Here is a 24,709-nt window from a genome sequence, read left to right on the forward strand (position 1 = left end):
ACAGAGAATCAAAGAAAACTGAGTGCTAGCTGAGTTTGCCCCAGGCTTCTGTGATAAAGTATACTTCTCAAGTCTTCCTAGCCTCTGTGTGTGTGTGCACATGTGTGTGTGTGTGTGTGTGCACGTGTGTACATACACATGAAGTTAGAGGTCAACCTTGGCGGTTTCTTGGGTGCTGGCCACCTGTTGTTTGTTTTGTATGGTATATGTGAATGGGTTTCTTTTCCTTTCCTTTCTTTCTTTCTTTTTTTGTTTTTGTTTTTTTTGTTTTTGTTTTGTTTTGGTTTTTTGGAGACAGGGTTTCTCTGTGTAGTTTTGGTGCCTGTCCTGGATCTCACTCTGTAGACAAGGCTGGTCTCGAACTCACAGAGATCCATGCACCTGCCTCTGCCTCCCAAGTGCTGGGATTAAAGATGTGCGCCACCACTGCCCAGCGGGTTTCTCCTCTTTTTTTTGCAGTGTTTCACTGTGTTTTTCTAAGCTGGCTATGTAGACCAGGCTGGCCCCAAACTCAGAAAGGTCTACCTGCTTTTGCCTTCTGGTTACTGGGACTAAATGTGTGCACCACCACACCTGGCCTCCCCTGGTTTTTTGAAACAGGGTCTCTCAATGGTGTGAGGCTCGCACTAGGGTTACCAGCACGTGCTAATATTGCCAGCATTTTGAGGGGGTGGTGGGAATTGAGCTCCTGGTGCTCACGCTTATAGAGCCAGCACTGTTCCAACTGAGCCATCTCCCCAGCTCTTGCATTGGTTTTAACCTCTTCTAAAACTTCAGGATGCCACTGGAGTGTGAACTTGTGAGTGGCATCGTAAGTGCTCATATAAAACAGCCCTCAGGATGTTTGTGGCAACTTTGTGGTAACCGGAGGTGTTGAAAGCACTGGCAGGTGTGGCTACTGACTGCTCGGCCTGATTGCAGGGATGCATCTTTGATGGCAATGAGGCGGCGCATCAGCGGCTTGAGCCCAGAAGAGATCAGGGCCCTGTCCAAGGAGGAGCTGCAGATGCCTGTCACCAGAGGGGACTTTGAGCTGGCACTGAAGAAAATTGCCAAGTCGGTCTCGGCTGCGGACTTGGAGAAGTACGAGAAGTGGATGGTTGAGTTTGGATCTGCGTGACGTTTGTCAGCTGTTTCTGGTGTTCTTGTCTATAAAATGTAAAGGAATTCCTTAAATTTAAAAAAAACCTGGAATTTTTAATCAGAAAATTTCATTTAAAGGCCAAAGCAAAACAAAACCGTCTAGAGCTAAAGAGAAATGCAGTTGAGAAATGAATGAGATGCTTATGGGGTCTGCTGGCTTCGCACTAACAAACCTCATTCTCACAGGCTATGCCAGCCAGGGGGCGGGGCTGGGGATGGGCTGGGCTGGGCGGGGCTGGGCGGGGGCGTGGCGGGGCTGGGCGTGGCGTGGCGTGGCGTGGCGGGGCAGGGCGTGGCGTGGCGGGGCTCGCAGGGCATCTGCTAAGTTTTCTTCGTCTCCCTTGCGTTCATTGTCTCTGTTTTCCCCAGTTCTTTGCTCTCTAACAATAAAGGACACACACACACACACACTCACACACACACATACACACACACACACACACACACACACACACACACATACACACACACACACACACACACACACATACACACACACACACACATACACACACACATACACACACACACACACACACACACATACACACACACACACACACACACACTTTTAGCAGCAAAACTTGGTTTCTGTCAAATTCATGAATTGTCATTTTGAGAATGATAATCAATTCTGAAGGAAAGAATGGATTTCCAATCTGTAGAATTTAATAGTTACTGTTGTTAGTGTAATATGAGTTAGACTTTTCACCCCTCTCTCTGCCAGCTCTTCTGTCAGCTGCTGGCTCATGTCTGTCAAGGACTAGTCTGGGATCTGTGGTTTTCCCCAGCATATGCCGTTCGTCCGGAGCTCTCAGTTTCTTTCAGTCCGCTCAAATCAACACAGCGATTGTTTCTTTCCTGTTTCTTTCCCACTTCTGACACGGTGTGTGTGTGTGTGTGTGTGTGTGTGTGTGTGTGTGTGTGTTTTGTTGCATTTGACTATAGTGTTTAAGATAAGTACTCTGAGTTCAAAACAAGTCTAGTCTCTAGGCTAATGGAAAACAAACATTTCTTTTCTTCGGTACGCAAGTATTTTGCTGACATATCTGTCTACAGCATGTATTGTCGTTCCTGAGCAAGCTAGAAGAGGGCATTGGATCCCCCTGAATTGCAGTTACGGCAGTTGTGAGTCACCAGAAGGATGCTGGGAACAGAACCCAGGTCTTCTTCAAGAGTCCCCAGCGCTCTTACCAGCTGAGCCATCTCCCCAGCCCCCAAATGAAGTCTCTGAAGGTTCGCACACAGCTGGTTTAGCAAAACAGAATCCTAACAGTGAATAATGACCATTTAAAAAGGAGAAAGTTTTCCTTCTAAGAACTTGTGCATGCAATGGGAGTAGACTAGACACCTGACATGCTCATCAGCCATGGAAGTAGACAGGAGGAAGAGCTCCGAAAGGGAGAGGCATGGGTCTAGTCACAAGCTCCGGGCCCTCCCTCTTGTTAGCTGTCAGTAATTAATTATGCCCATCTGCTTGGTTCATCAGGCAGTCCATGCTTTCATGATCAACTTAAAAGTGTGTCTGTGATAATATCCTGAAATCTTGATTCTCAAGCTTACTGTATTAAAGTATATACATCTTAGAGGTACTTTTAAAAACTCTTAGTATGTTGCTCAAGATATTTTCCCTCTCTTCCTTACTAAAACCTATAAATGTATTATGTTCTTTTCAGGTAACGTAAGCCTGATTCTTTAAATTCCTGGAGTCACCTGATTTCTATAAATTGCCCTCTTTCTTCTGAGACACATATTATACAATTTCAAATCAAAAGACATGATTTAATGTAATGGGACTAATTCTTGAAAAGTTAGAATGGAGAGACTTATGAGCAAGCTCGCCTTTGCTTATTTATCTTGAGGAAGGGTTTTACTTGGTTGCCTGAGCTGGTCTTCGGCTTTTGGGCTCAGGCGATCTTCCTGTTTCAGCTTCCTGAGTAGCTGGGACTCCAGGCCCCACCCCGATTATTTGTAAACATTTAAAAGAAACAGCTGATGTGAGAGGCTAAGGCAGGAGAGGATCCCTAGGGATAGAAACACCAAATGCCCCCCACCTGATGAATGGGGAGGACAGCATGGCCCGGCCTCTGACTCCCATGGGGTAGGTGGTGTGTTGTAGCAGCTGAGTTAGGAGAGTCAGTGTGCTCCCTGCAGCCCTCCTTTCTCAGTTTTATGTCAGAGGATGGCAAAGGCTTTGCATGTCTTAAACCCCTGAAAGGATCTGGAAGAGGCCCCTGCAGATGTCTCTCCTCTACTGTCCTGGCTGCAGGAGACATGTTGCCCAGCCAGTAGGGATCCAGTGGGGATCCAGTGGGGATCCAGTAGGGACCGCTTTGTTTGCTTCTCAGCTGGAGGCAGACAGAGGAGCCATCGCAGTAGAGGTGGTTGGGTCTAACTTCTTCAGAAGCAGGAGCCTTTGGGACTGCAGCCCCGTGGCCAGTGTGTATGTGGTTGTTTCACAGAAGCCCCAGAGATTACCCTTCGTGGGCTCACCGTGCTGGTCACTGTGTACAAGAGGCAGACGGAGGCTGTGCAGTGTACAAAGCTGCGTCAGACAGTGAGGCTCTGACTGGACATTTTCTTCAGTAACTGTCACTCCTGGCCTCTCTGCTAAAGCATGAGTTTAGCTCAGGAATGGAGAGACAGCCGTCTGTGTGTTTAGGGAGAGAATGTACAAAAAGGTCTGCCCTCTCCTTTTGATTGCTCTTAAAATGAGAAGTTTTACACAGTATAAAGCTATTAAAGATTGATTTTAACGCACCCATTGTCATTTTTTCCATGACACAATTACATGGAATTATGATAAGATGTACCCATGTAATGTGTTTGCTGTAAATGTTTGCTTCCATAACTCCCCCCCCCCCCCCCCCCCCCCCCCCCCGTGCCCCAGCTGGGGACCGAACCCAGGGCCTTGCGCTTGCCTACCACTGAACTAAATCCCCGATCCCTCCATAACTTTTTTTTAAAGAAAGTAAATTAATGTTGGTGAAATATCCCAGACAAATGGCTGGGGAAGCTGCAGCCTTTTGCTACCCAGCTTGGAAAGTCAGTGACGTCACAGCTCTTTCAGCAGTGACCCAGACACACTGGGCTCTGACTCCTGTCATCAGAGATACTCAGACACTGCAGGGCACCCTGCCGTGGGCTCCACGGGGAGTACCGTGTTACAGTTACACATAGCTGCTTAACTTCCGGATAGCGCAGAGTGCAGGGTGGTGAGTACCCAGGAGAAGGTAGGCGGGGCCTGGGCTCTAAAGCGAGCAGCCATCAGGAAGGTCCAGGCAAGGCCAGTGCACAGTGCTAGTTGTTGCTCTTCTGTCTTGCTGTGCACCCTGACTGTGCAGGAATTCCTGGGCTCCTTGGGTGTCTGAGTTCACGAGTCTCCTTCCTTGGAGACACTGCAGGATGCCAGATCCGCCCAAGCATAGACAGTTGAGCTCCGCCTTGTCCACTTGAGGTAGAAGAGCTAGACAGATCATGTGCACAGTGGGCCTGGCTTGGGTCTCCCTGGGGCTGTCTTCTTCAGTCTGTTTTTTCACAGTAGTGCATGTCCACTGCTGTCTCAGTAAGTATAGGTCCCACTACGGTATGCTCTGTGCTTTGGGACAAAATGTAGGAGACTCCGCCTTTTCCAAGAAAAGGCCATTTAACTCTAAGTGTGAGGAAAGAACCGGGAATAGCCTACCGTTTTGTATCTTTGTTTTGAGCGTATAACGTTTCACATTTGCCATGCGTATACTGTTATGTGGCTCTTAGAGTCCGTCAAACAGAAGCAAATAGGGCAAGGTGGAAGGTCACATGAGGACGAACTGTAACCTCAGCGCTGAGTTCTAATCGTCACTAATTTCTGTCGTTTGTTTACTTTGTTTTAATTACTGCATGTTTACTTATTTATACTTTTAATTTAGGCTTTTCATATTTATTTAATTTTGGATCATTTGCTTTTGATATTGTTTCTTAATGTGGGAACTAAGTATTTAAAAAATTAAATCTGTATGATGTGATATTTTTGAGTATTTACTTAGTAGTAATTCTTTGAATTTTTACTAGTTGTTTCTCCTCTGAAAAGTTTCGTTTTGGTGATATTTCTCATTTCAGGTGCCTTGTTAATAAAACCATATTAAGATGATGCTATAAAATTTTTTTGCTTTGCTTTTCTCAAACCTTGAGAAAACTAAAAACAAAAGCTAACCCTGAATATTGGCTTATCACTAGTAGTGTGGTGTTGGCTCGCTTGGTACCACGAATGGGGGATTGACGTGGGGACTTCTGCTTTGAGTGAGTGAATGAAAAGCATGCTGTCTCAGCAGTCAGTGGGGAGCAGAGCCAACGGCCTCAGTCTCCCTGCTTAGTGTTAGGCACTCAGTACCCCACCTCTGCAGGTCTGTGTTTGCAGGCACCACCTTCTCTGCTGGTCTGGCCTCCTCCTGTTAACTTTAAATTTTAAACTAGAATTTTAAAATTTATTATTATTATTATTATTATTATTATTATTATTATTATTATTTACTTTGAGGCAGGGTCTTGCCATGTAGCCCTGGCTGTCCTGGAACTCCAGTGTTGACCAGGCTGGCCTTGAACTCACAGAGATCTGCCTGCCTCTGCCTCCCAAGTGCTGGGGTTAAAAGCGTGTGCCACATACCCAGTTTAACTTGAATTTTGTTTTTGAACACATTTTGCCATTCCTTCTCTGGCAAAGCCAGATTCTCCAGTGACCCTCTGGGAAGTGTGAAGCTGCTCTTGAGTGTGTTTCACCCCGTGGAGCAGATTCACACATAGCACATGCTCTACTAGCATCTCAGGGTTCTGCAGGTACAAATCAACGTTTTGGAGCCTAGCATTTCCGCTGTCCACCCTCTGGGAGCCTAAGTACTTCAGGAAAACTCCTGTCCACGTGGCTGCATGGCTGTGGAGTGTTGCCTTCAGGGGTCACTCTGTGGACAGTGTGCAGCAGGACCCTACGCGTCAGGATGGCTTGGGGGTGTGCGCTAAGATCGGGTTCCAGTGTTTGTCATCCGGTATTTGAAACTGACTTAAATAAGAAGAGGTTTCTAAGTTGTGTCTGTTAAATGTTGTTCCCTCTCACTCCTCACACCACTGTTTGCTAGTCCCAAGCCTTGCTATGTTTGTATGTAAGTTGTGATGTCGTAATAAATTCCTAGAGAGTTGACTGTTGGTGACTTTTCATGTGGCTGGATTTTGATATAGAGTGACGTGTGCTTCTTGCTACCACAGGAACAACATACCCCTCACTAGCTGGCAATGACCCTTTTTCAGACTTCCCTCATGAAATCACATGTTGGCAACTTGGGCTTTTGTTTTCTGTGCAATATACTAATAATTTTAAGGTTGATGTGGTAATGTGTGTGGTTTTCCAATTTATTACTGTAATAAATATTTATGTGATACTGTTGCATAGTGGACGTTCTATCTGGTGGATTTTCCAGATCATGAGTCTTATCTGATGGCACTCTAGAGCCATTCTTGAATTATCAGACTTTAGTTTTAGAGAACTTTTAGGAGAACAGGAGCAGAAATGGTTCTTACAGGCCCAAATTCTCCCACCAATCCCCCATCTCTCCTGTACTAGCATGTTGCATTGGCATGGTACAAGTGCTCTTGTATGAAAGTCCATAGCTTGCAGTGGCCTCAGTCTGTGTGGTAGTGTGGAATTTGACAAGAGCATAATGCATCTACCTGCCATAACTGTTTCATGGACAATCATTTCACTGTCCTGAAAACCCCATGGGCCACCTGCTGTTCATTTTTCCACCACCTCCCAGGTCCTCCAGCCAGATTCTTCTGTCTCCGTAGTTTTGCCTTTTCCAGATCTCAGTCTGTTTAGATCAGAATACATAGCTTTTCAGACTTAAGTGCATCATCCATGAATCAGTTACACATTTAACTTTTCTCTGTTTATATGCTACCTACTGAAAGATGTCTCAGTGGCTTCTAACTTCAGCAATTATGAATAAAATGACTGTAAACCATGCTTGCATATTTATATTGTTCATGTAAAGGTTTTTATGTAAGTTTGTGGTAAGTTCTTCCCTGAGCATAGGAAGAGTAGTTTTATAAGGAACTACAACACTGTCTTCCTGTGTGGCCAAGGCCATCTTGCACTTGTACTAGCAGAGATTGTGTATTCCCCTTGCTCCAAACCCTTACCTGCATTTGGTGGTGGCAGTTGTTTGGATTTTACCATTTTGGTAAGTGTGTAATACCTGTTTAATTTGCTTGATCTTAATAACAACTGATGTTGGGCATCTTTCTATATGCTCATTAATTTTAAAATGACTATTGTTTTATGTTAGAGTTTTGCCTGCATTTATATATGTGTATTACATTCACACAGCCCTGCAGAAGCCAGAAGAGGGTGTTGGATCCCCTGGAATTGGAGATGGTTGTGAGCCACAGTGGGGTGCTGAAAACTGAGAATTGGGGCCTCTGGAAGAGCAGCCAGGGCTCTTAACTGCTGAGCCATCTCTCCAGTTCTACCCACTGATTTTAATGAGATATAATTGGAGCATAGCCATGTCACGCTGTTGTTTTGGATTCCTAAGTGTGAGATTTAATTTCCCCTTTTCTTTGTGGTACAGAATTATGGGCTCCAAGCATTTCTATGGCATTTGTTTTTCAAATATTCCTACTGACCTGTGTCACATTCATGGCTTCTCTTCCTCTGCTGAGAATCATGGGAAATGATGCAAGCTGTCTGGGGACGGGAGGAGTGAGGTTGTGGGGTGTGAACTGGGCTGTGCTACTTCTCTGGGTTCTCTGTGGTTCTGCCTGATGGTTAGTGGTTATCGCCGTCACCTAGGAGACAAGCCTCTGGCACATCTGGAAAGGAATTATTGCATTAAGGCTAGCCTGGGAGAATGTCTGAGACACTGTCTCGGTTATGTCAGTTGGCGTGGGAAGATGTTTCTTCCCTGTAGGCCGGCCCATTCCCTGGCTGGGATCCTGGCCATATCAGATGGAGCACCAGCAGCCCTGCTTCTCTCGGCTTTCTACTTGTGAGTACCACGTGACCAGTGCTTGACATTTCTGCCACCCCAGCTTGCCACCATGATGGACTCTACCTCTGAGCTGGAAGCTGGAACAAACGTGTCTCTTTGAAGTGGCTTTTGTCAGAGTATTTTTATCTTAGCCACAGAAGAGAAGCTAAGACACACCAGAAGAGCTCTGGGGACCAGGTGTGAAGCTGGGCTCCGCACCCTGCTACATGGCCACACACGGGGTCGTAGTAATGGCTGGAAGGTGCCTGGAAACAGGTCACAGTCCTGTGGCTCCATTTTTTTTTTTTTTTTTTTAAACTTCCTGTGACCACAAGTGAAGTTTTGTCCTTCTGAAGTGTAAGCTGGGAAGAGTTAGGTCAGTGGTTCCAAACTAGAAGAGGCCAGGGGGGCCGGATTGTCACACTCTATCCACCAGTCCTTTCTCCTCTGTCCAGGGCTGAGGGCCAGGGCAGCCTGGAGTCGTGAGATGGCTCAGGGCAGAGCAGCGTTCATTGTTGCTGGCTTCCCCAAGCAACCAGGAGTTGATCAAGAAGCTGAGAAAGCTGTGAGCATTGCCTGGCTCTCCTGACCCCTATGTCCTCTACTTCCTTTCCAATGGACAGACAGAAGAACAGGGATCCCCTGTCTCACCTGGCTGGTTCCAGCTCTCACACCTCACAGCCCTTGCTCCCACTGACCCCAAACAGGTGGGAAAGGGGGCAGTGACTTGATCCTCTTTACGGTCCCCCCCCCCAATCTTATCTCTCCTGATAGTGCCTTCCATGTGTGTGTTGAGTGGCTCACCACCACCCAGAGCTGAAATCAGGAGCCAGTGGTAGGCCAAACATCTCTCTGTGAGGTGAAGAGTTAGCCAGAGATTTTAATGATTTTCTGATCTAGGAACCAACACATGTACAGTTCTCCCTGTGAAGTGTGCTGCTAAAGATGGAAAGCAAGTCAGCATGTCAGAGAGCAAAATCTTTGTTATATACTCAGCTTGAGTATCCCTTATCCAATATGCTGGGGGCCAGAAGTGCTTAGGAGTCGGTGGGCCATTTTAGGACTTGAGGATATTTGTGTATGTCTTGGTTCTGGGACCAAAGTCTAGACCCAGATTCTGTGTTTTGTACCTATTTTATAGATGAAGTCTGAAGGTGAGGTTCGGCTCCACAGTCCTCATACTGTCCCTTTATTTGGGTTGTGCCCTGTTACAAGGCCGGGAGTGGTGGGCTCCACTTGTGGCATCTTGTCTAGCATTCCAATTCCAGAGCATTTTGGATGGGGGATGCTCGGCTGATTCATTCAGGTTGAGGGTAGTTAACCTTGAAATGTAAGAACCGGCTTTGAAGAACTGAAGTGATGTCTGCAGTGCCGAGTATTCGAGATACATTGATTGTCATCAGATTTCTACTTGACCTTCTGCAGAAGAGGAGGCCAGGGGTCGAGCGACCTGCTGCAGGTACATGGCTGTCATGCAGGAGGATTGGAACCCAGCCTGGCTCAGGTTAGACTCTGGATTACTCTGGAAAAGCTAAATGTACACAAAACTACTCACCAGCTTTGCCCTGCTTTCTGAGGTCCATAACCACTCGCCTTCCATCACCAGCAGGGCTCTGTCACCAGGATGTTTTCAGAAGACTGTCATAGCACATCCTGCTGCTTTTTATGTTAGTGATAGGGATGGGGGAAGCAGGAGCTCCTGTGTCATGAGACGTAAATGCACCCAAGGCTGTTGCGGCCACTTGCTGGGTCCAAGTGCAGGTGCAGGTTTCTTGTTTTTGTAGCACAAGGCTTTATAAAGTGAACTGGGCATCCTGAGGGTTTCAAGGAGCTGCATTTAGAGCATCATGGAGGTGGCATGACTCTCCAGCAGTTGCACACACACCTGGGCAGCCCCCTTCTCCTGGCTGTGTGCATGGCTGTGGTTAGCTACTGGGCGCCATCCCTGCTCCTCTCCGCAGCCCAGTTCACACTGAATGCTTCAGATGTCTCTCATTTAGCATGTCTCCAATGATTTCTCACACAAATAGCTAACCACAGTATGACTACTCTTCCACAACATAAATCTTGGGCTGTATCACTCACACGTCTTACTGCAGTTAAGGGTAGATGAACTGTTGCGCCCCATCCAAGGTTTGCCCGCTACCTCGGGCTATTTTTCAAGCATTTTGAAATCTATTTTGTAACACTTCTTAGACACACTTTGCAAACACATTCCCTGTAGTGTTTAAACTCTCGTGCATCTTTAGGGAAATATAACCCATATGTTTCTCATTCATTTTGCACTTAACTCATCAAAGTTGTTTTTTAAGAGCAGTTTGTTTTCTAAGAAGCTGTAAGAACCCTTCTCATGAATTCTGTTAGCTGTAGTGGGTAGCCATCCCAGCCTTGGCCTGTAGCCAATTTGAATGCACCAACGATACTGAGAAACATTAGGTGACTGTCCAGGCTGCTAGCTGTCTCTGTCTACTCTTGCAAGACTCCCGAAAGTTGCTTGCGTCCTTCTCCCATTTCTCAGGTATTATTACATTCCTTCTCAGGTCTTTGATGAGGTTGGAGATTAGCAGTTATAGTTACAACTTAGTATATATACATATATAATATCTTAGGTAGTATATATTAAGTATTAGACTCAGGTTCTTTAGGGTAGGACACCTTTTGGAATGATCTTTGTAACATGCCACCTACCCATGCTCTAGACTTCCCAGGATTTTAGTATGTGTTTTTTGCTTGATATTGTTTGCATTGATTTTAATTCCAACTTATCTAGGTCATTATCCCTCATTACTCCTGTACAATATTTAATAACCATTTCTTTGTATATAGTCTTGTATTAGGTTAGAACCTTCTTATTTAGACAAAGGGGGGAGATGTAGTGGGTAGCCATCCCAGCCTTGGCCTGGAAGTTCCAACCCCCATTGAGGCTTCAGTAATGGTCACGCCCACAAGAAGGTGGGGCTGAGGGAGGACGCTGAAGACTGAGGATAGAGAGGAGAGGCTTCTCTTGGTTCCGGGACCCTGGACGCTGGAGGTAGACCCAAGCAGAGTTCTCCAGAGAACACCGCCGGACTGCGCCATACCTTTCCCAGACCCTGCAACCTACCCCTTCATTTGTAAGTTACCCCACAAAATAAACCTCCCTTTTAACTATGTGGAGTGGCCTTAATAATTTCACCAATAGTTAGCCTTTAAAAGCCTTCTCCCTAATCATAACTTTTCCCGCCATGATGGATGTGGATGAAGTGTTTCAGTTCAGTTTGAACTACAGAGCTTGAAATCCAAGCTAGCCCTGCCCGGATGGATGATAATAAATTAGTCTGATTTCACAGTGAGAACTGGCTTCACTCACCGTTTCTCAAAGCAAATACCAGCAAAGGACTCTCAAAATGTGCATGTGAAAGCACAGAACACTCACTGCCCGTCACAATCAGTAGAGGTGAACTGCTCAAGCATGCACACGGGTGGAGTAACTCATCATATACACGGGTGGTATCTTCATGTATGCCGGAAGAGACTCACTTAAATTCAGCAGGAAAGGGCCAAGACAGCACAGTGAGTGGAATGCTTGCCTAGCATGCATCAAGCCCCAGTTTCATTCCCTAGCACTACAAGAAAACAGGCCTGCAGTCCTCAGAAGGTAGAGGAGGCAGGAGGATCACCCTCAGCTACAAACAAGTCTGAGGCCAGGTTACACTGTGGGAGAGCCTGGCTTCTAAAGAAATGAGAGATGAATTCTGATGGGTTAACCCAAGTTTCTCCTGTGTAGGTTGTGTGTCCCTTATAGGAAATGCTTAGGACCAAAGGTGATTCAGAGTTCGGAGTTGTTTGCATTTGGGGATGTTTGCACAGACTTTACTGAGTATACTCAGTCAGAAACTTCGAAATCCAAAATGGTCCAGGATCTGGAAAGAACATCATGTCAGTGCTCAAAAGTTTGAGATTTGCGATTTCCAGATTTCGATTCTCAACTTTTCCTTGAAAATTTTTTACAAGATATTATCCTCAACCAAATTAATAATTTATTGTAAAGTTGCAATAATTGTTCTCATCTGTATTTCAGAACTATTTTCCGCCGGAGATCTAGTTCAGTGGGTCCCCGTTGCCTAGCTTTTTGTTTAGCTCTGATTGAAGCAGTTAATGGTGTGGAGTCTTTGTAGAAAAAGGAAGGTCATGGCGGTGAGGGTGAAAAAGGCAGCAGTGTGCTGACAGCTAATTGGACAGAATGTCATACGCCTCTGTGACTCAGGAAAGACCTGCAGAAGCATGGCAGCGGCGGGGGGAGGGGGGCTCGCTCAAGGCAGCTAGTCCGCGCCCAGAGCTGAGCCAGTTCCTGCAGGGAGCTGCAAAATGTCCGTCCACAGACCACAAGAGCGCACGCACCTGGCACCCTACCCTGGATCATTTTTTTTAGGACTTATTTAGTAGAGACATTTTTTTTTTCTGAGCCTTTTAGGGTAACTCAGCTTCATAAACTCACTAGTTTGTGCCACAAAAAGAGCTTTTAGTATTTCAGGGAAACTATAGTGACAGATGAATTTAAGAATTAGGCTAACTACAACAGTATCAACTTTAGTAAGAGTTTTTTTCCTTTTACCTTTTTCTTTGTATTTTTCCATGTGGTTACTTTACAAAAGAAATACACACATTTTATGTAAGAAGAGCAGTGTTTATAGACATCAAGTCACTTACTCCTTTCTCCCAGCCATGGCTGTCAGTGCTCTTCCCTGCTGGGACTGCTGGGGCTCCATCGTACCAGCCCTCTTCACTAACCTAGGACAGTCCGCCCCAGCTCTGACCAGCTTCCAATCAGCAGTCTCGTGAGCTGCAGCCAGACAGGGTAGTGTGACCTCCTAATGTCAGCTCTCTGGAGCTGGCCAGAGGATCATGGGTTCAACGCCTGCTTGGGCTACATAGGAAGTTCCAAGAAAGAATACAGAACCGCAGTGTGACCTTGGGGGATTGTAGCTCAGTGGTAGGTGATAACTGTCTTTGTGTGCAAGGCTCGGGTTTGACCCACACAGCACACCACCCCAACACACACAAACATTTACCTCTGGCTATTCTATTGATGGCTGATAGAAACATTTGTAACTGACAGCATTTGTATATCACTTCGAATAACACAATGTAGAAATTTTAAAGGTGAGGTTTGTGAACGCTGAAAACCTTATTGACACAAAATCTATACAAAAGTGATGAATAAATTGTGTTGGAAGCCATGAGGGTAAATGCGTTTCAATTTGGGGACACTGATTTTGTTCATCCAGTGCTTAGTCTCAGTGGCTGTTACGCTCACACAGTTGCTTTATAACAGCGCGGAGGTCCACACGGAAATCGCTGGCTGCAGTCGTGAAGTCCAGAACATCATTTTTCAAGCATGTCTTTGTGTCAGGACACTCGGAGTCCTCTTGACTAGTTGTTGTGAAATCCTTCAGTTAGCTGTTATCAACTGCAGTCCGACTTGTGGGCTGTAGAACCTGCCACGCTATTCCCCTTCCCCAGCCCCGCACCCGCACCCACCATTAGCACCCACCATTAGCCGTCCTCGCCGCCGCCGTCCTCCTCATCTTCTCCGCACCCTTCACTCCCTCCCCCGCTTTTTGCTCCGGAAAGCTGTTTTATTCTGCGCTTCCGTGTGAGATCAACTTTTTAATGAGCTTCACTGTGAACCATGCCCACTAATTATGCAGAAGTTTTTGTTTAACTTTCTAGTTCTTCTCCATGCTCCTCAGTCCCCTCACTTTAATTGAAAGGTCGCAGTTTTGTATTAACCGTGAAAAATCCACCAAACTTGTTTTTTTTTTTTTTTTTAACAAATAGGAAAATTGCTTCAAATGTAAGTTGCCCATATTAAGAATTTTAATAAGAGACTGAACGCTTTTGGCAACAAAACCCTGTAAGAGTGGGAACGTTTCTCAACATCAGTCTCCATCTGACAAATTCCTTTTAAAATGATCATTATTTCCTCATTTTAAGAGAATCAAATTATAGATAATTGAGATAAGCACTTCATGTACATGAATGCATGTACATGCATAGCAGAAGTTTAATAAAAAACCCCACCATGTGGGAGGCACTGCAATAATCTCCATTGAATTCCTTTTCTAAAACTGCCTGATCTGGTGTAGGAAACGGGGTACCTCCTTTCCAGCCAGCCCGGGATGCACAACCCCATCTGGATACACAGCCCCAGCCCCTCAGTATGTCTCTGCTGGACCCGCAGTGACCCATTCTGGAAGTGGCTGGGGAGTAACAGAAACCCACGCCCCTGACTGTGCTCCACCATGTGCTCCCAACTGGTCCTTAGGAACAAATTTATTGTTTAAGCCCCCCCCCCCCCACTTCTCAAGGTGACATCCTGTGTGTCTGTCTCCTCCTCACTCACTCGTATGCCTGAGAACTGGGTTTCTTCAGCCCAGCCATCCCTGTCCTTGATGGCCTGGCCAAGGGGTTTGCTTTGCTGTTTTGTTTTATTTTCATTTGTGTGTGTGTTTGGGGGGCGGGGGGGGGGAGTGTTTCACCTGCATGTCTATGCAACGTATGCACGCCTGGTCCTACAGAGGGTAGAAGAGAATGTTGGGTCCCCTGGAACTGGAGTTACAGATGGTTGTGAGCTGCCATGTGGGTTCTGGGAGTCAAACCTGGGTCTTCTGGAAGAGCAGCCATCTCTCCAGCCCACACTGGTACAAGTTTGATTCTGGATCAAACACTCATTCAATTCTCCACAATCGTAAACTCCTGACATCTACACAGGACACGTGTTACTACATGGCCACACATACACTGTCCAGTAGCCAGGCAGGAGGCTAGGTCATCCTGGGGCCTTACATCCTATGTCATCCATGCACAGCGTGATGGTATAATTTGCACTCGCAGTGTGATCACGCAATCTATGTGCATGCATGGCGTAGCTATGTGAGCCCATACATGCATGTGTGTGGGGGGGATCCTTAAAAAAAAACAGGTCGCAGACTCCCTCCCTCCTCCTCCTCCTCCTCCTCCTCCTCCTCCTCCTCCTCCTCCTCCTCCTCTTTCTCCTTCTTCTTCCTCCTCTCTCTCCCTGCACAATCTCCATAGGCCTATGCACACCCCTCTGTTCCTTCTCTTAATCGACTCTTATAATGGGGTTTGTTGTGCCTTGTGGCTTTTCTCTCAGAGTAAACAGTGCCACTTAGTGAATAATACAGTGACACTTAAAACTAACAACATGCATATGTCATTATAAGGCTAGCTTCATTTTTCAGAAACCAGTCAGCAATCGGTAATCCTTGAGCTAATGTCTGTGTTTCCCCATATCATGTCAATGTCCCCTGGGGAGGTGGCAGGTGACAGGGACTCTCATGCCAGAGTGGAATATTTAGACAGCTGCTTGCTGGCCATTGCTGATCATGAACAGGAATGGTGTCTTCTCTTGCACAGTCTGCAAAATTCAAGGGAATTCTGTTAATCCCACCAATCGAAAACAAGACCACTAACAGGAGTTTAAAGCCAAATTTGAAGCAAGCTTTAATTAAATATTGCCAGGGCTTAAGAAGGAAAACCTATAATTCATTGCATTTCCCATCAGGTCCAATCAGGGGCAAGCATACATCCTGACGTACCTCCAGCCTACATCCAATGTTGGGGGGGGGGGGCTGGGCAAATGAACATCTTGATGTGTTTCCTGCCTGTGAACCTCCCACCCACATGTGATGAATCACATCTGGTGCAGATGGGTCAAACAAACTTGTTTAGGGGAGTGAGAACATGTGACTTGTTATCTCCCATGAACAGTAGCCTCCAGCATTTCAGGAACTATCTGTCCTTGGGCAAGGGGCTTGTAGATCAGAGGCATTCTTGTTTCATGGATCTCTAAGGCATAGTAATTAAAACTTAAATATAACTCTGGCTCTCACAGTCCCACGAGCACAACAGAGAGCTTTACTAATAGAAAACCGTGAGGCTTTGACAGGCTGGAAAAAGGAAGAGAGTTTGCACAGGAGGATGGTGGGATGCATTATGTGACTGGGTGAGCAAGGTCGAAGGGACCCATGGATGTTTGTTCCTACGCAGGCTGCCATCCTGGCCAAAGGGCCATCCCTGCTTCTCTGTGAGATGTCTACTACTTTCACCCATCAGACAGTGAGAGGCACTGGCATCATGGGAACTTCAGCTCTGGAATCAGGCCTGGATTCTAGCCCCAGCTCCACCACTTCTCAGCTGTGAGGTTTTGGGCAAGTGGCTTACCTTCTCTGTGCCTTGTATTCCACCTGAAAATGGAGATACATGTGCCCATCATTTCTGATATCTCTGCTGAGATTAAGTGAGGTGCTTGCCATGCAGGAGTCTGCCAGCTCTGATGCCAGAGTAACCTCTGTCTAGTAAGAGTCCGCGGTTGCAGTGTGCTAGTCCCAGTGTGGATGAGGCCAGAGCCAGTTGTTGGTTATTAGGGGACGCTCCGGCCTCCCCAGCATTGATGCCTAGTAGTGAGAGCTTTCAGCATGGCAGAACAGCGGCTAGGCTAGAGGGCTCCTTAGCTGTTAGCTCCATTCTGAATGCCTCTCGGCTCCGTTGCCTGAAACAAGCAGATGTGGTAATGAACCATTTGCCGAACCATTTCCGACTTGTGGGATGATGACGACTTTGGCAGCTGTCAAAACTAAGGGAAACTCTATTTTTTGCTGTGTCACAGAAACTGTAGGACATGAGAAGAGTGAAGTACATGCTCCTCTGTCGTTCCCTACCAACACTTAGGCTATCCCACACTGCTGTCAGCAGCCAGCGCTTTGTCCAGCAGGTCCGGAAGCCCACAGCTGGGGCCGCTTACCTAGCAGTCACAGCACACAGAAGTGGTTTTGCTGAGCCACTTTCCCAGCAATGGCCAGGAGGCAGTGAGAAGAGAGGGTCTACTCCCCCTGGTCCTGGTCTCTCCTGAACCTCACATAGCACACAGTAGGGCAGCATCCCTGCTTTCAGTAGAAACTAAACAGCAACCTCAATTTCTCAATAAAGAGGAGCTTTAGGGAATTACAAGCATCATGTTTTTCCTTATTGTAGATCTGGCATATGTCCTTCAGAGAGCACCCCGGTGATTTCTGTGCACTTTGCTTAAGAGACACAGATTAGAGTGACACATATTCATCCAATTTTTCTTTCCACAAGAAAGAAACCACATTGCATGATGGTGGAGGGTCTCAGGTTCCATAGGACTTTCCCTAAGGTCTCTAAGTTTAATGTGTAACCTGTAGGACGTTACACAAGGGTCTGGAGACTCGAGCCAGGACTTATTTTCCCATCTACTTTGAATCTTGATGGAAGTCTAAAATTTAGACTTGTATAAACAAGATCAGCTCAACTTTCTGATTGCACAACAGATATGAGGCCTTGCTCCTGCTCTCACCCCAGGAGGCAGAGAGGAGAGAGGGTCTACTCTCCCTGGTCCTCTGTCTCTCCTGAACCTCACATAGCAAACAGTAGGGCATCCATCCCTGCTTTCAGTAGAAACTAAACAGCAACAGGGTAGAGGAAGCCCTGTCAACCAGAGAATACTGATTGCAGTTGGATCAGCGAGATGTGGCTGGGAGGCGGTCTGGAAGAAGATGGAGAGACCAGCCCTGTGGAGGTCTCTCACTAACACTGCTCATTATTTATTTATTTATTTATTTATTTATTTATTTATTTATTTATTTAGGTTTTTTGAGACAGGGTTTCTCTGTAGCTTTGCCCTTTCCAGGAACTCGCTTTGGAGACCAGGTTGGCCTCGAACTCACAGACATCCGCCTGGCTCTGCCTCCTAAGTGCTGGGATTAAAGGCGTGCGCCACCACTGCCCGGCTCATTATTTTTTTAAATGTTTTATTTATTGATTATGTATATAGTGTTCTGTCTGCAGGCCAGAAGAGGGCACCAGATCTTATTATAGATGGTTGTGAGCCACCATGTGGTTGCTGGGAATTGAACTCAGGACCTCTAGAAGAGCAGCCAGTGCTCTTAACCTCTGAGCCATCTCTCCAGCCCTGCTGCTCATTACTGACGAGCTGTCAGCTCAGTGAGAACTGAGGCCACTTATTCCTACAACCCTCTGGGGTTTGAAGATCTTAGGTACTTACTCTCCAAAGGGCAGTGCCAATCTGTCATCATACCTGAAAGTGTCTTTCCTACAGAAGTGTCACCACAGAAAAGCCTTGGATTTGACCTTCTTCTGGGTGGAAAGCTCAGAGCTAAAGCCACATTGTCCAGCTGGGCCCTGGACAACTACAGAAATTAATTTCCTTTTATTGTCCTATGGCTTAAGGGGAACGTCTTGGCTGGCTGGCTGGGAGCTCACCAGCATACTGTGCCTACTACTCATAAGGAGGGGACCACAGTCCCCAGAGGCATGCAGCCCTGCTACAGCACAGCTTTTACAAGCTGTTGGATTAGGAGCCTCTGAAGTCACAGCCTCTGAAGACCCCCTTCTTTTCCAAGATCTCCAGAGTTGTCAGTAGGGTAGAAATGTTTCCACCTGTGAACCTAGACTACCTTCGAAATCAAAAGGCACTTCCCAATTTACAGCTGCATATTAAATTCACACATTTCGGCCGGGAATTCACACAATCTACGGTAATCTCTCTTGGCTGCCTTCAGGCTCCGTAGAAAGGGAACAATGGATTCAGGATCTTTATTTTGACTTTGTTCACAGATTATAAATCTAACTGTTTCTCTATATGTTGTGACTTCTTTTCCTTTTTTCTTCTTCTCTTAAAGTAGCATAGACATTGCTCTCCAAACACCGGCTAAGCCAGGGGTTCTCTATCAAAACCCACAGTCATCTGCATCCTCCGATAGTTCACTTGGGAAATGCTTCGCTTCTGTGTGATTTTCTTCCCCCTGCCCTAGTTTGATGATCAAGTTGATGTATGTTTCTAACAGACTTGGAATCGGCGTGTGAAAGGGTGAGGCTCATGTCCAGATTGGACAATGCTTTGGTCTTCTGTCCAGTATCACATAGACTAAGCTAGAGTCCATTTGTTCTATGAGGATGATAAAATATTGCACCTTCTTTTTGGTGAACAAACACAGATTCATCCTCTCTCTCTCTCTCTCTCTCTCTCTCCCACACACACACACACTATATACATATATACAGATACACACACACAGTCTGTCCCATAAAACTGACCTCTGAATAGTGAGTCACTATGTTTCTACCAGGTTACCTGACTGATCTCCAAAGTCGACCTTGAAGGGTTTAGCGGTTAGGGAGTGAGCTGGGGCTCTGGGTGACAAGTGCAGCGTCCTCTGCATCTCTTGGACTCCAAAGGAGACAGGATGGATTGGGTTGTGGTCACGATTGCTTCACCATGCTGCTGCCTCCCACTTCCCATGGTAGGCAGCTTAGCACTACACATTCGCATGGCTCTGACTCTCCAATGTTCACAGCACTATTGTACTTCAAAATTCTGCTGCTGGGGGCTTCTGTCTGCAGGTCCGTCTTCATCTAGCTCCGCCTGCCAGTCTTTGAATATTTATTTATTCTCTACACTTGGTCATTTCCAAGGTGGCCTGTGGCTTCCAATGACCAAGATGTGTTTCTTGGTTTTTTGTTTTTGTTTGTGTGTGTGTGTGTGTGTGTGTGTGTGTGTGTGTGTGTGTGTGTGATCTGCTACTTGGCCACGATTCCATGCCTCCTCCTGCCTCATCAGCCACAGTGAGCCATGGACAAATGGACACTGTGGTGGTTTGAATAAGAAAGTCTCTCATAGGCTCATATGTTTGAGCACGTAGTCATAGGGAGTGATGCTATTTGAAAGGATTAGGAGGTGTGGCCTTGTTGGAGGAAGTGTGTCACTGTGGGTGAGCTTTGAGGTTTAAGAAGTCCAAGCCAGGCCTGGTGGCTCTCTCTCTTGCCTGCAGATCTGGATGTAGAACTCTCAGCTCCTTCTCCAGCACCGTGTCTGCCTGTATGCAACCATGCTTCTTGCCATGACAACAGTGGACTAAACCTCTGAAACTGGAAGCTAGCTCCCAATTAAATGTTCTCCTTTATAAGAGTTGTCATGGTCATAGTGTCTCTTCAAAGCAACAGAACATCAAGACAGGCATAATAGCACACTTGGCCACAGGAGGTGCCCATCTCTCCATGCAATAGTACTCCTTGCTCAGGACTCTGGCAAATGAGATTATTCTATGCAACTTAATTTTTTTCTTTTATGGTGTGTGTGTGTGTGTGTGTGTGTGTGTGTGTGTGTGTGTGTGTGTGTGTGTGTGTGTCCTCAAGTGTGTATGTAGGGGTCAGAGGACAACTTGGGGGAGTCAGTTCTCTGTTCTACTATGTGGGGCCCTGGGAATTGAACTCAGGTTATCAGGTGTAGGAGGAATTTTCCTGTGCTGGCAGCTACTCCCAAATAATCATTCAGAAACTTAATATTAATTGTAAATGATGGGCCAATAGCTCAGGCTTGTTAATAGCTAACGCTTACATTTAAGTTAACCCATATTTCTTATCTATGCTTTGCTATATGGCTTGGTACCTTATCTCAAAATGGCATGCCTGTCTGGCTTCTCTCTGCATCTGCTGGCAACTCCCCAGCTCCGCCCCTCTTCCTCCCAGCCTTCTCAGTCTGGCTCTCCCACCTAACCTTAACCTATTCAGCTATTGGCCAGTCAGTTTCTTTATAAAACCAATCTGAGTGACAAGTCTTCATAATGTCCAAAGGGATTATTCCGCAGCAATTGGGCTTGATGGAAAATTTCTGTACCTACGGAACCGCCACCACAGCTCCCACATTTCCTTCTTTGGAAGTTTAAAGCCTGGAATGTCAGAAAGTTCTAGAGCTAGGTGAACACTGTTGTGTTTCTAAGGGGGCATGCGAGGTTGCGGGAGCAAATCAGCACCTCATCACATCAACTTGGGGGAGTGTTACCAGCGAACATGCATTGTTGTTCCTGAAGCTACACCTCTCTGGGAGACAGAGACAGAAAACAGAACCTGAGTGGTCACTTTGGGAATGAAGACTAGCCTAGTTTTCTCTCCAAACCATGTTCCCAGCTGTATTTGTACTACTAGAACTCACTAAATGTATTATAGAGCATCAACACAGCGCCAGGAACTGTCCCCACTTTAATAAAGTCACGGTTCATACCAGGGCAGATGGCATCGCTATTTTGTTGTTGTTGTTGTTGGTTTTTCAAGACAGGGTTTCTCTGTGTAGTTTTGGTGCCTGTCCTGGAACTCACTCTGTAGACCAGGCTGGCCTCGAACTCAGAGATCCTCCTGGCTCTGCCTCCTGAGTGCTGGGATTAAAGGTGTGCACCACCAACAGCCGGCTGCATCACTATTTTGCAAATAGCACAATGTGCTAATTTGGCCTCAGCTATGACGTGTATACAGAGCTTGGTGTGACTCCTCCTGGTTTCCGGGAGGTGTAGTGGGGGAAGGTGTGTGTGGGGGGGAGGTGTGTATGGGAGGTGTGGGAGGGTGGAGGTGTGTGTGTGGGAATGTGGGGGGGAGGTGTGTGTGTGTGGGAGGTGTGGGGGGAAGGTGTGTGTGGGGGGGAGGTGTGGGGGGAAGGTGTGTGTGTGTGGGAGGTGTGGGGGGAAGGTGTGTGTGTGGGGGAGGTGTGGGGGGAAGGTGTGTGGGGGAGGTGTGGGAGGGTGGAGGTGTGTGGGGGGGAATGTGGGGGGAGGTGTGGGGGGGCAGGTATGTGTGGGGGAAGGAGGTGTGTGTGGGGTGAGGTGTGTGTAGGGGGAGGTGTGTGTGTGGGACATGTGGGGGGGAGGTGTAGGGGGAGGTGTGTGTGTGGGAGGTGTATGTGGGGGGGACGTGTGGGGGAGAGGTGTGGGGGAGTAGGTGTGTGTGTGGGAGGTGTGTATGGGGGAGGTGTGGGGGGGAGGTTGTGTGTGTGGGAGGTGTAGGGGGGAGGTGTGTGTGTGGGGAGGTGTGTGTGTGGGGAGGTGTGTGTGTGGGGGAGGTGTGGGGGAGGTGTGTGTGGGGGGGAGGTGTGGCGGCGGGGGGGGGGGGGGGGTGGACCCGACACTGATGGCGTTAGCTGGTGGTAGCTATTCAGGGGTCTGCTGTGAGCGGCTTCTCTTTTCAGACTGTCATCTGAAAAAAAAATAATAACCCAAAGCCTGGCATTGCCTGCACGAAATACCGCCGTCTTTGGTCCAGTCTCTGACTTTGCCAACACCACACCTCGTGGTTTCCACCGATTTCGAATTCTGAGGTTACCGACTGATGGAAATGGGATGAGGTGGGTATCACAGAGGTCCCAGGTGGAAGACAGGCAGAGTCAAAGTGGGAGCTGACACAGTTGTGCAGGGGCGGCAGAGAGAGCAGCGCCTGGTGCTACCAAGTGAGGCCTCCAGATAAGAAGAAACTGGAGTGGCGACTGTCGCGCGTCTCAACAATAACGTGGTCTTTCTTGGCGGTAAGTCCCTGGACAAGCACCCACATCTTGAGGACATCTGCCTCTTAGGAGACATTCTCAGGTCTGTCACTGCGGTGGTTTGAATGGGAATGGTCCTTAGACTCCTGTGTTTGAATGTTTGGCCACAGGAGGTGCGGCCTTGTTGGAGGAAGTGTGTCACTGTGGAGGCATATATTTTGCCTGCATGCATGTCCGTGCACATGTGTATGCAGTACCCACAGAGGTCAGAAGAGGGTGTTAGATCCCCTGGAACTGGAGTTATGGACAGTTGTGAGCCATCATGTGGGCGCTGACCCTAGGTCCTTTGGGAGAGCAGCTAGTGCACTTAGCTCTTCTTGCTCATCTGAGTGGGTGGAGGTACTTGCTTTGGGTGTGAATGTCTTAAGTACATCAGACCCGGCATCCCGGGAGGTAGTTCATTCTTCCAGAAGTCTCGACAGCTACCTCGGATGTTTTCCCTGCTCAGATTCCTTGGTTTCTAGTTCTGCTACCTCCGTGGACAGGCAGCCCTTGGACAGAGGCATGTGACAGCCCTTGGAGTTGCTGGGCTCAAGGAAGTGCAAAAGTCACCTCTGCCGTAGATCTCATCTCCGTCCCTAGTTTGATTTCCTATATTTTGATCCCGTCCTTTCCATACCTCTCTTCACCCAGTTTGTGCCCCGGGGCCTTTGACTGAGGGAATTCAACTTCTGTTGAAGGTGTTCAGTCCGATCTAATTACCACACACCACTGTCATGTCATTAAAATGTATTAGGTTCACGGTGGTGTGAATTTTGTTGCATACTAACATTGGACTCTGTGTGTGACTGCTGCTCACAGATGAACAAAACAAAGCCACAATGGCCCGGGTCCTATCTCAGTCGTGTTTGACAAGTTGACACCACACTGCAAAGCCCACATATTAACCACAGCCCTGAGGTTGGCAGCATGGGCAGAGAGTTGGCTAGTGTGACTTTACAGATTTGATTTAAAAGATATTGTGATTTTCTTGGCTTTTTTTAAAGGCACATTTATTTTTATTTTATGCATATGGGTGTTTTGCCTGCATGTATGTATGTGCATCATGTGTGTGCAGTGCTCCTGGAGGCCAGAAGAAGGGGTTAAGTGTTCTGGAGCTGGAATTATGGATGATGTGAGTCTGCTCAGATTTCTCTCTCAACCCTCCTGGTTTCTTCTGTCAAGATCTGTATGTGTGCTTGTGTGTGCATGTGTGTGTTTGTGTGCGTGCGATATGGAGGTCAGAAGAAAACCTCAGGAATGCTGTCCACCTCACTTTTGAGAAAGGGCCTGTCATTAGCCTGGAGCAATTAGGCTAGATGGGGTGGGGGTGGGTGGGAGGGGGGGCAGTGAGCCCCCAGCTCCTGCCTCTGCTTCCTTGGTGGGTGTAACACAGGCCCTTGTGTTTCCACTGCAGTGATTGACGCGCCCCCACCCCAACCCCAGAGGATGGTTTTTGAAAACAGTCTTTGCAAATGGCTCTGTAGAATCAGGGAAGAGCTGAGTCGAAATGAATGAAGCCAAGTGTAAGGGAATGAGATGAGGAGCCCGGGCTTACAGCAAAGGTGTCCCTCCTACATGGCACCAGAGAAGCCCCAGGAGGTCAGCGGGACTGGAATCCACCAAGGAGAGAGTCATCTCAGAGGTGAGACCCTGCAGTCCACCAGCCACAGCGCTTGGACCATCTGTCTCCTGCATCCAGCACTTACGCGCTGTGCTCCACAGTGGATAATTTATGCTTTCGTCTTGACTCCGAAATTGTCTGCTGCTCTGGAGTTAGAGCCCTTTCCTGCTGACCGACTCCCAGGGACACAGCTGCACAGAGGGGCCCCTCCGGCAGCTGCTTTTGTCCACTTTGTGTATTCGCAGCTGTACCACACGATGAAGACAATGCTTGGCGTTAGGAAGTCTCAATACATATTTGTTGAAAGAATGAATGACACCACGATGATTGATAAGTCTCAGCCAGCCACTCTTAGTGCGGTGGCGCATGCCTGTTAATAAGTCACAGCCACGTGGGTAAAAAGGCAGCCACTTCATGTCCACTTTCTTTTGTATTTAGGGTCTTACTGTGTTCCCATCTATGAGGAAGGTATGGGTTTAGAAAAAAAAAGGTTTGGTTTCGGTAACCACTCATCTGACTCAGTGGGAAACCAGCCGCCGAAGTGTGATGCTTCTGGAT

General features: G+C 47.2%; 1 protein-coding gene across 5 annotated transcripts in view; it reads left to right on the forward strand.

Annotated features, from left to right (window-relative positions):
- The window catches only part of Katnal1 (katanin catalytic subunit A1 like 1), a 53,145-nt gene extending 51,793 nt beyond the window's left edge, over positions 1 to 1,352 (forward strand). For all 5 annotated transcript variants that reach the window (XM_036172273.1, XM_036172274.1, XM_036172272.1 and 2 more), the window contains exon 11: positions 922 to 1,352. In XM_036172273.1, coding sequence (XP_036028166.1) covers positions 922 to 1,120 — 199 coding nt within the window. In that variant the 3' untranslated portion in view covers positions 1,121 to 1,352. The remainder of the gene's footprint in view (positions 1 to 921) is intronic.
- The last annotated feature ends 23,357 nt before the right edge of the window (positions 1,353 to 24,709 follow it).

Source organism: Onychomys torridus, chromosome 22 (genome assembly GCF_903995425.1).
Source record: "Onychomys torridus chromosome 22, mOncTor1.1, whole genome shotgun sequence".
Classification (NCBI taxonomy): Eukaryota; Metazoa; Chordata; class Mammalia; order Rodentia; family Cricetidae; genus Onychomys; species Onychomys torridus.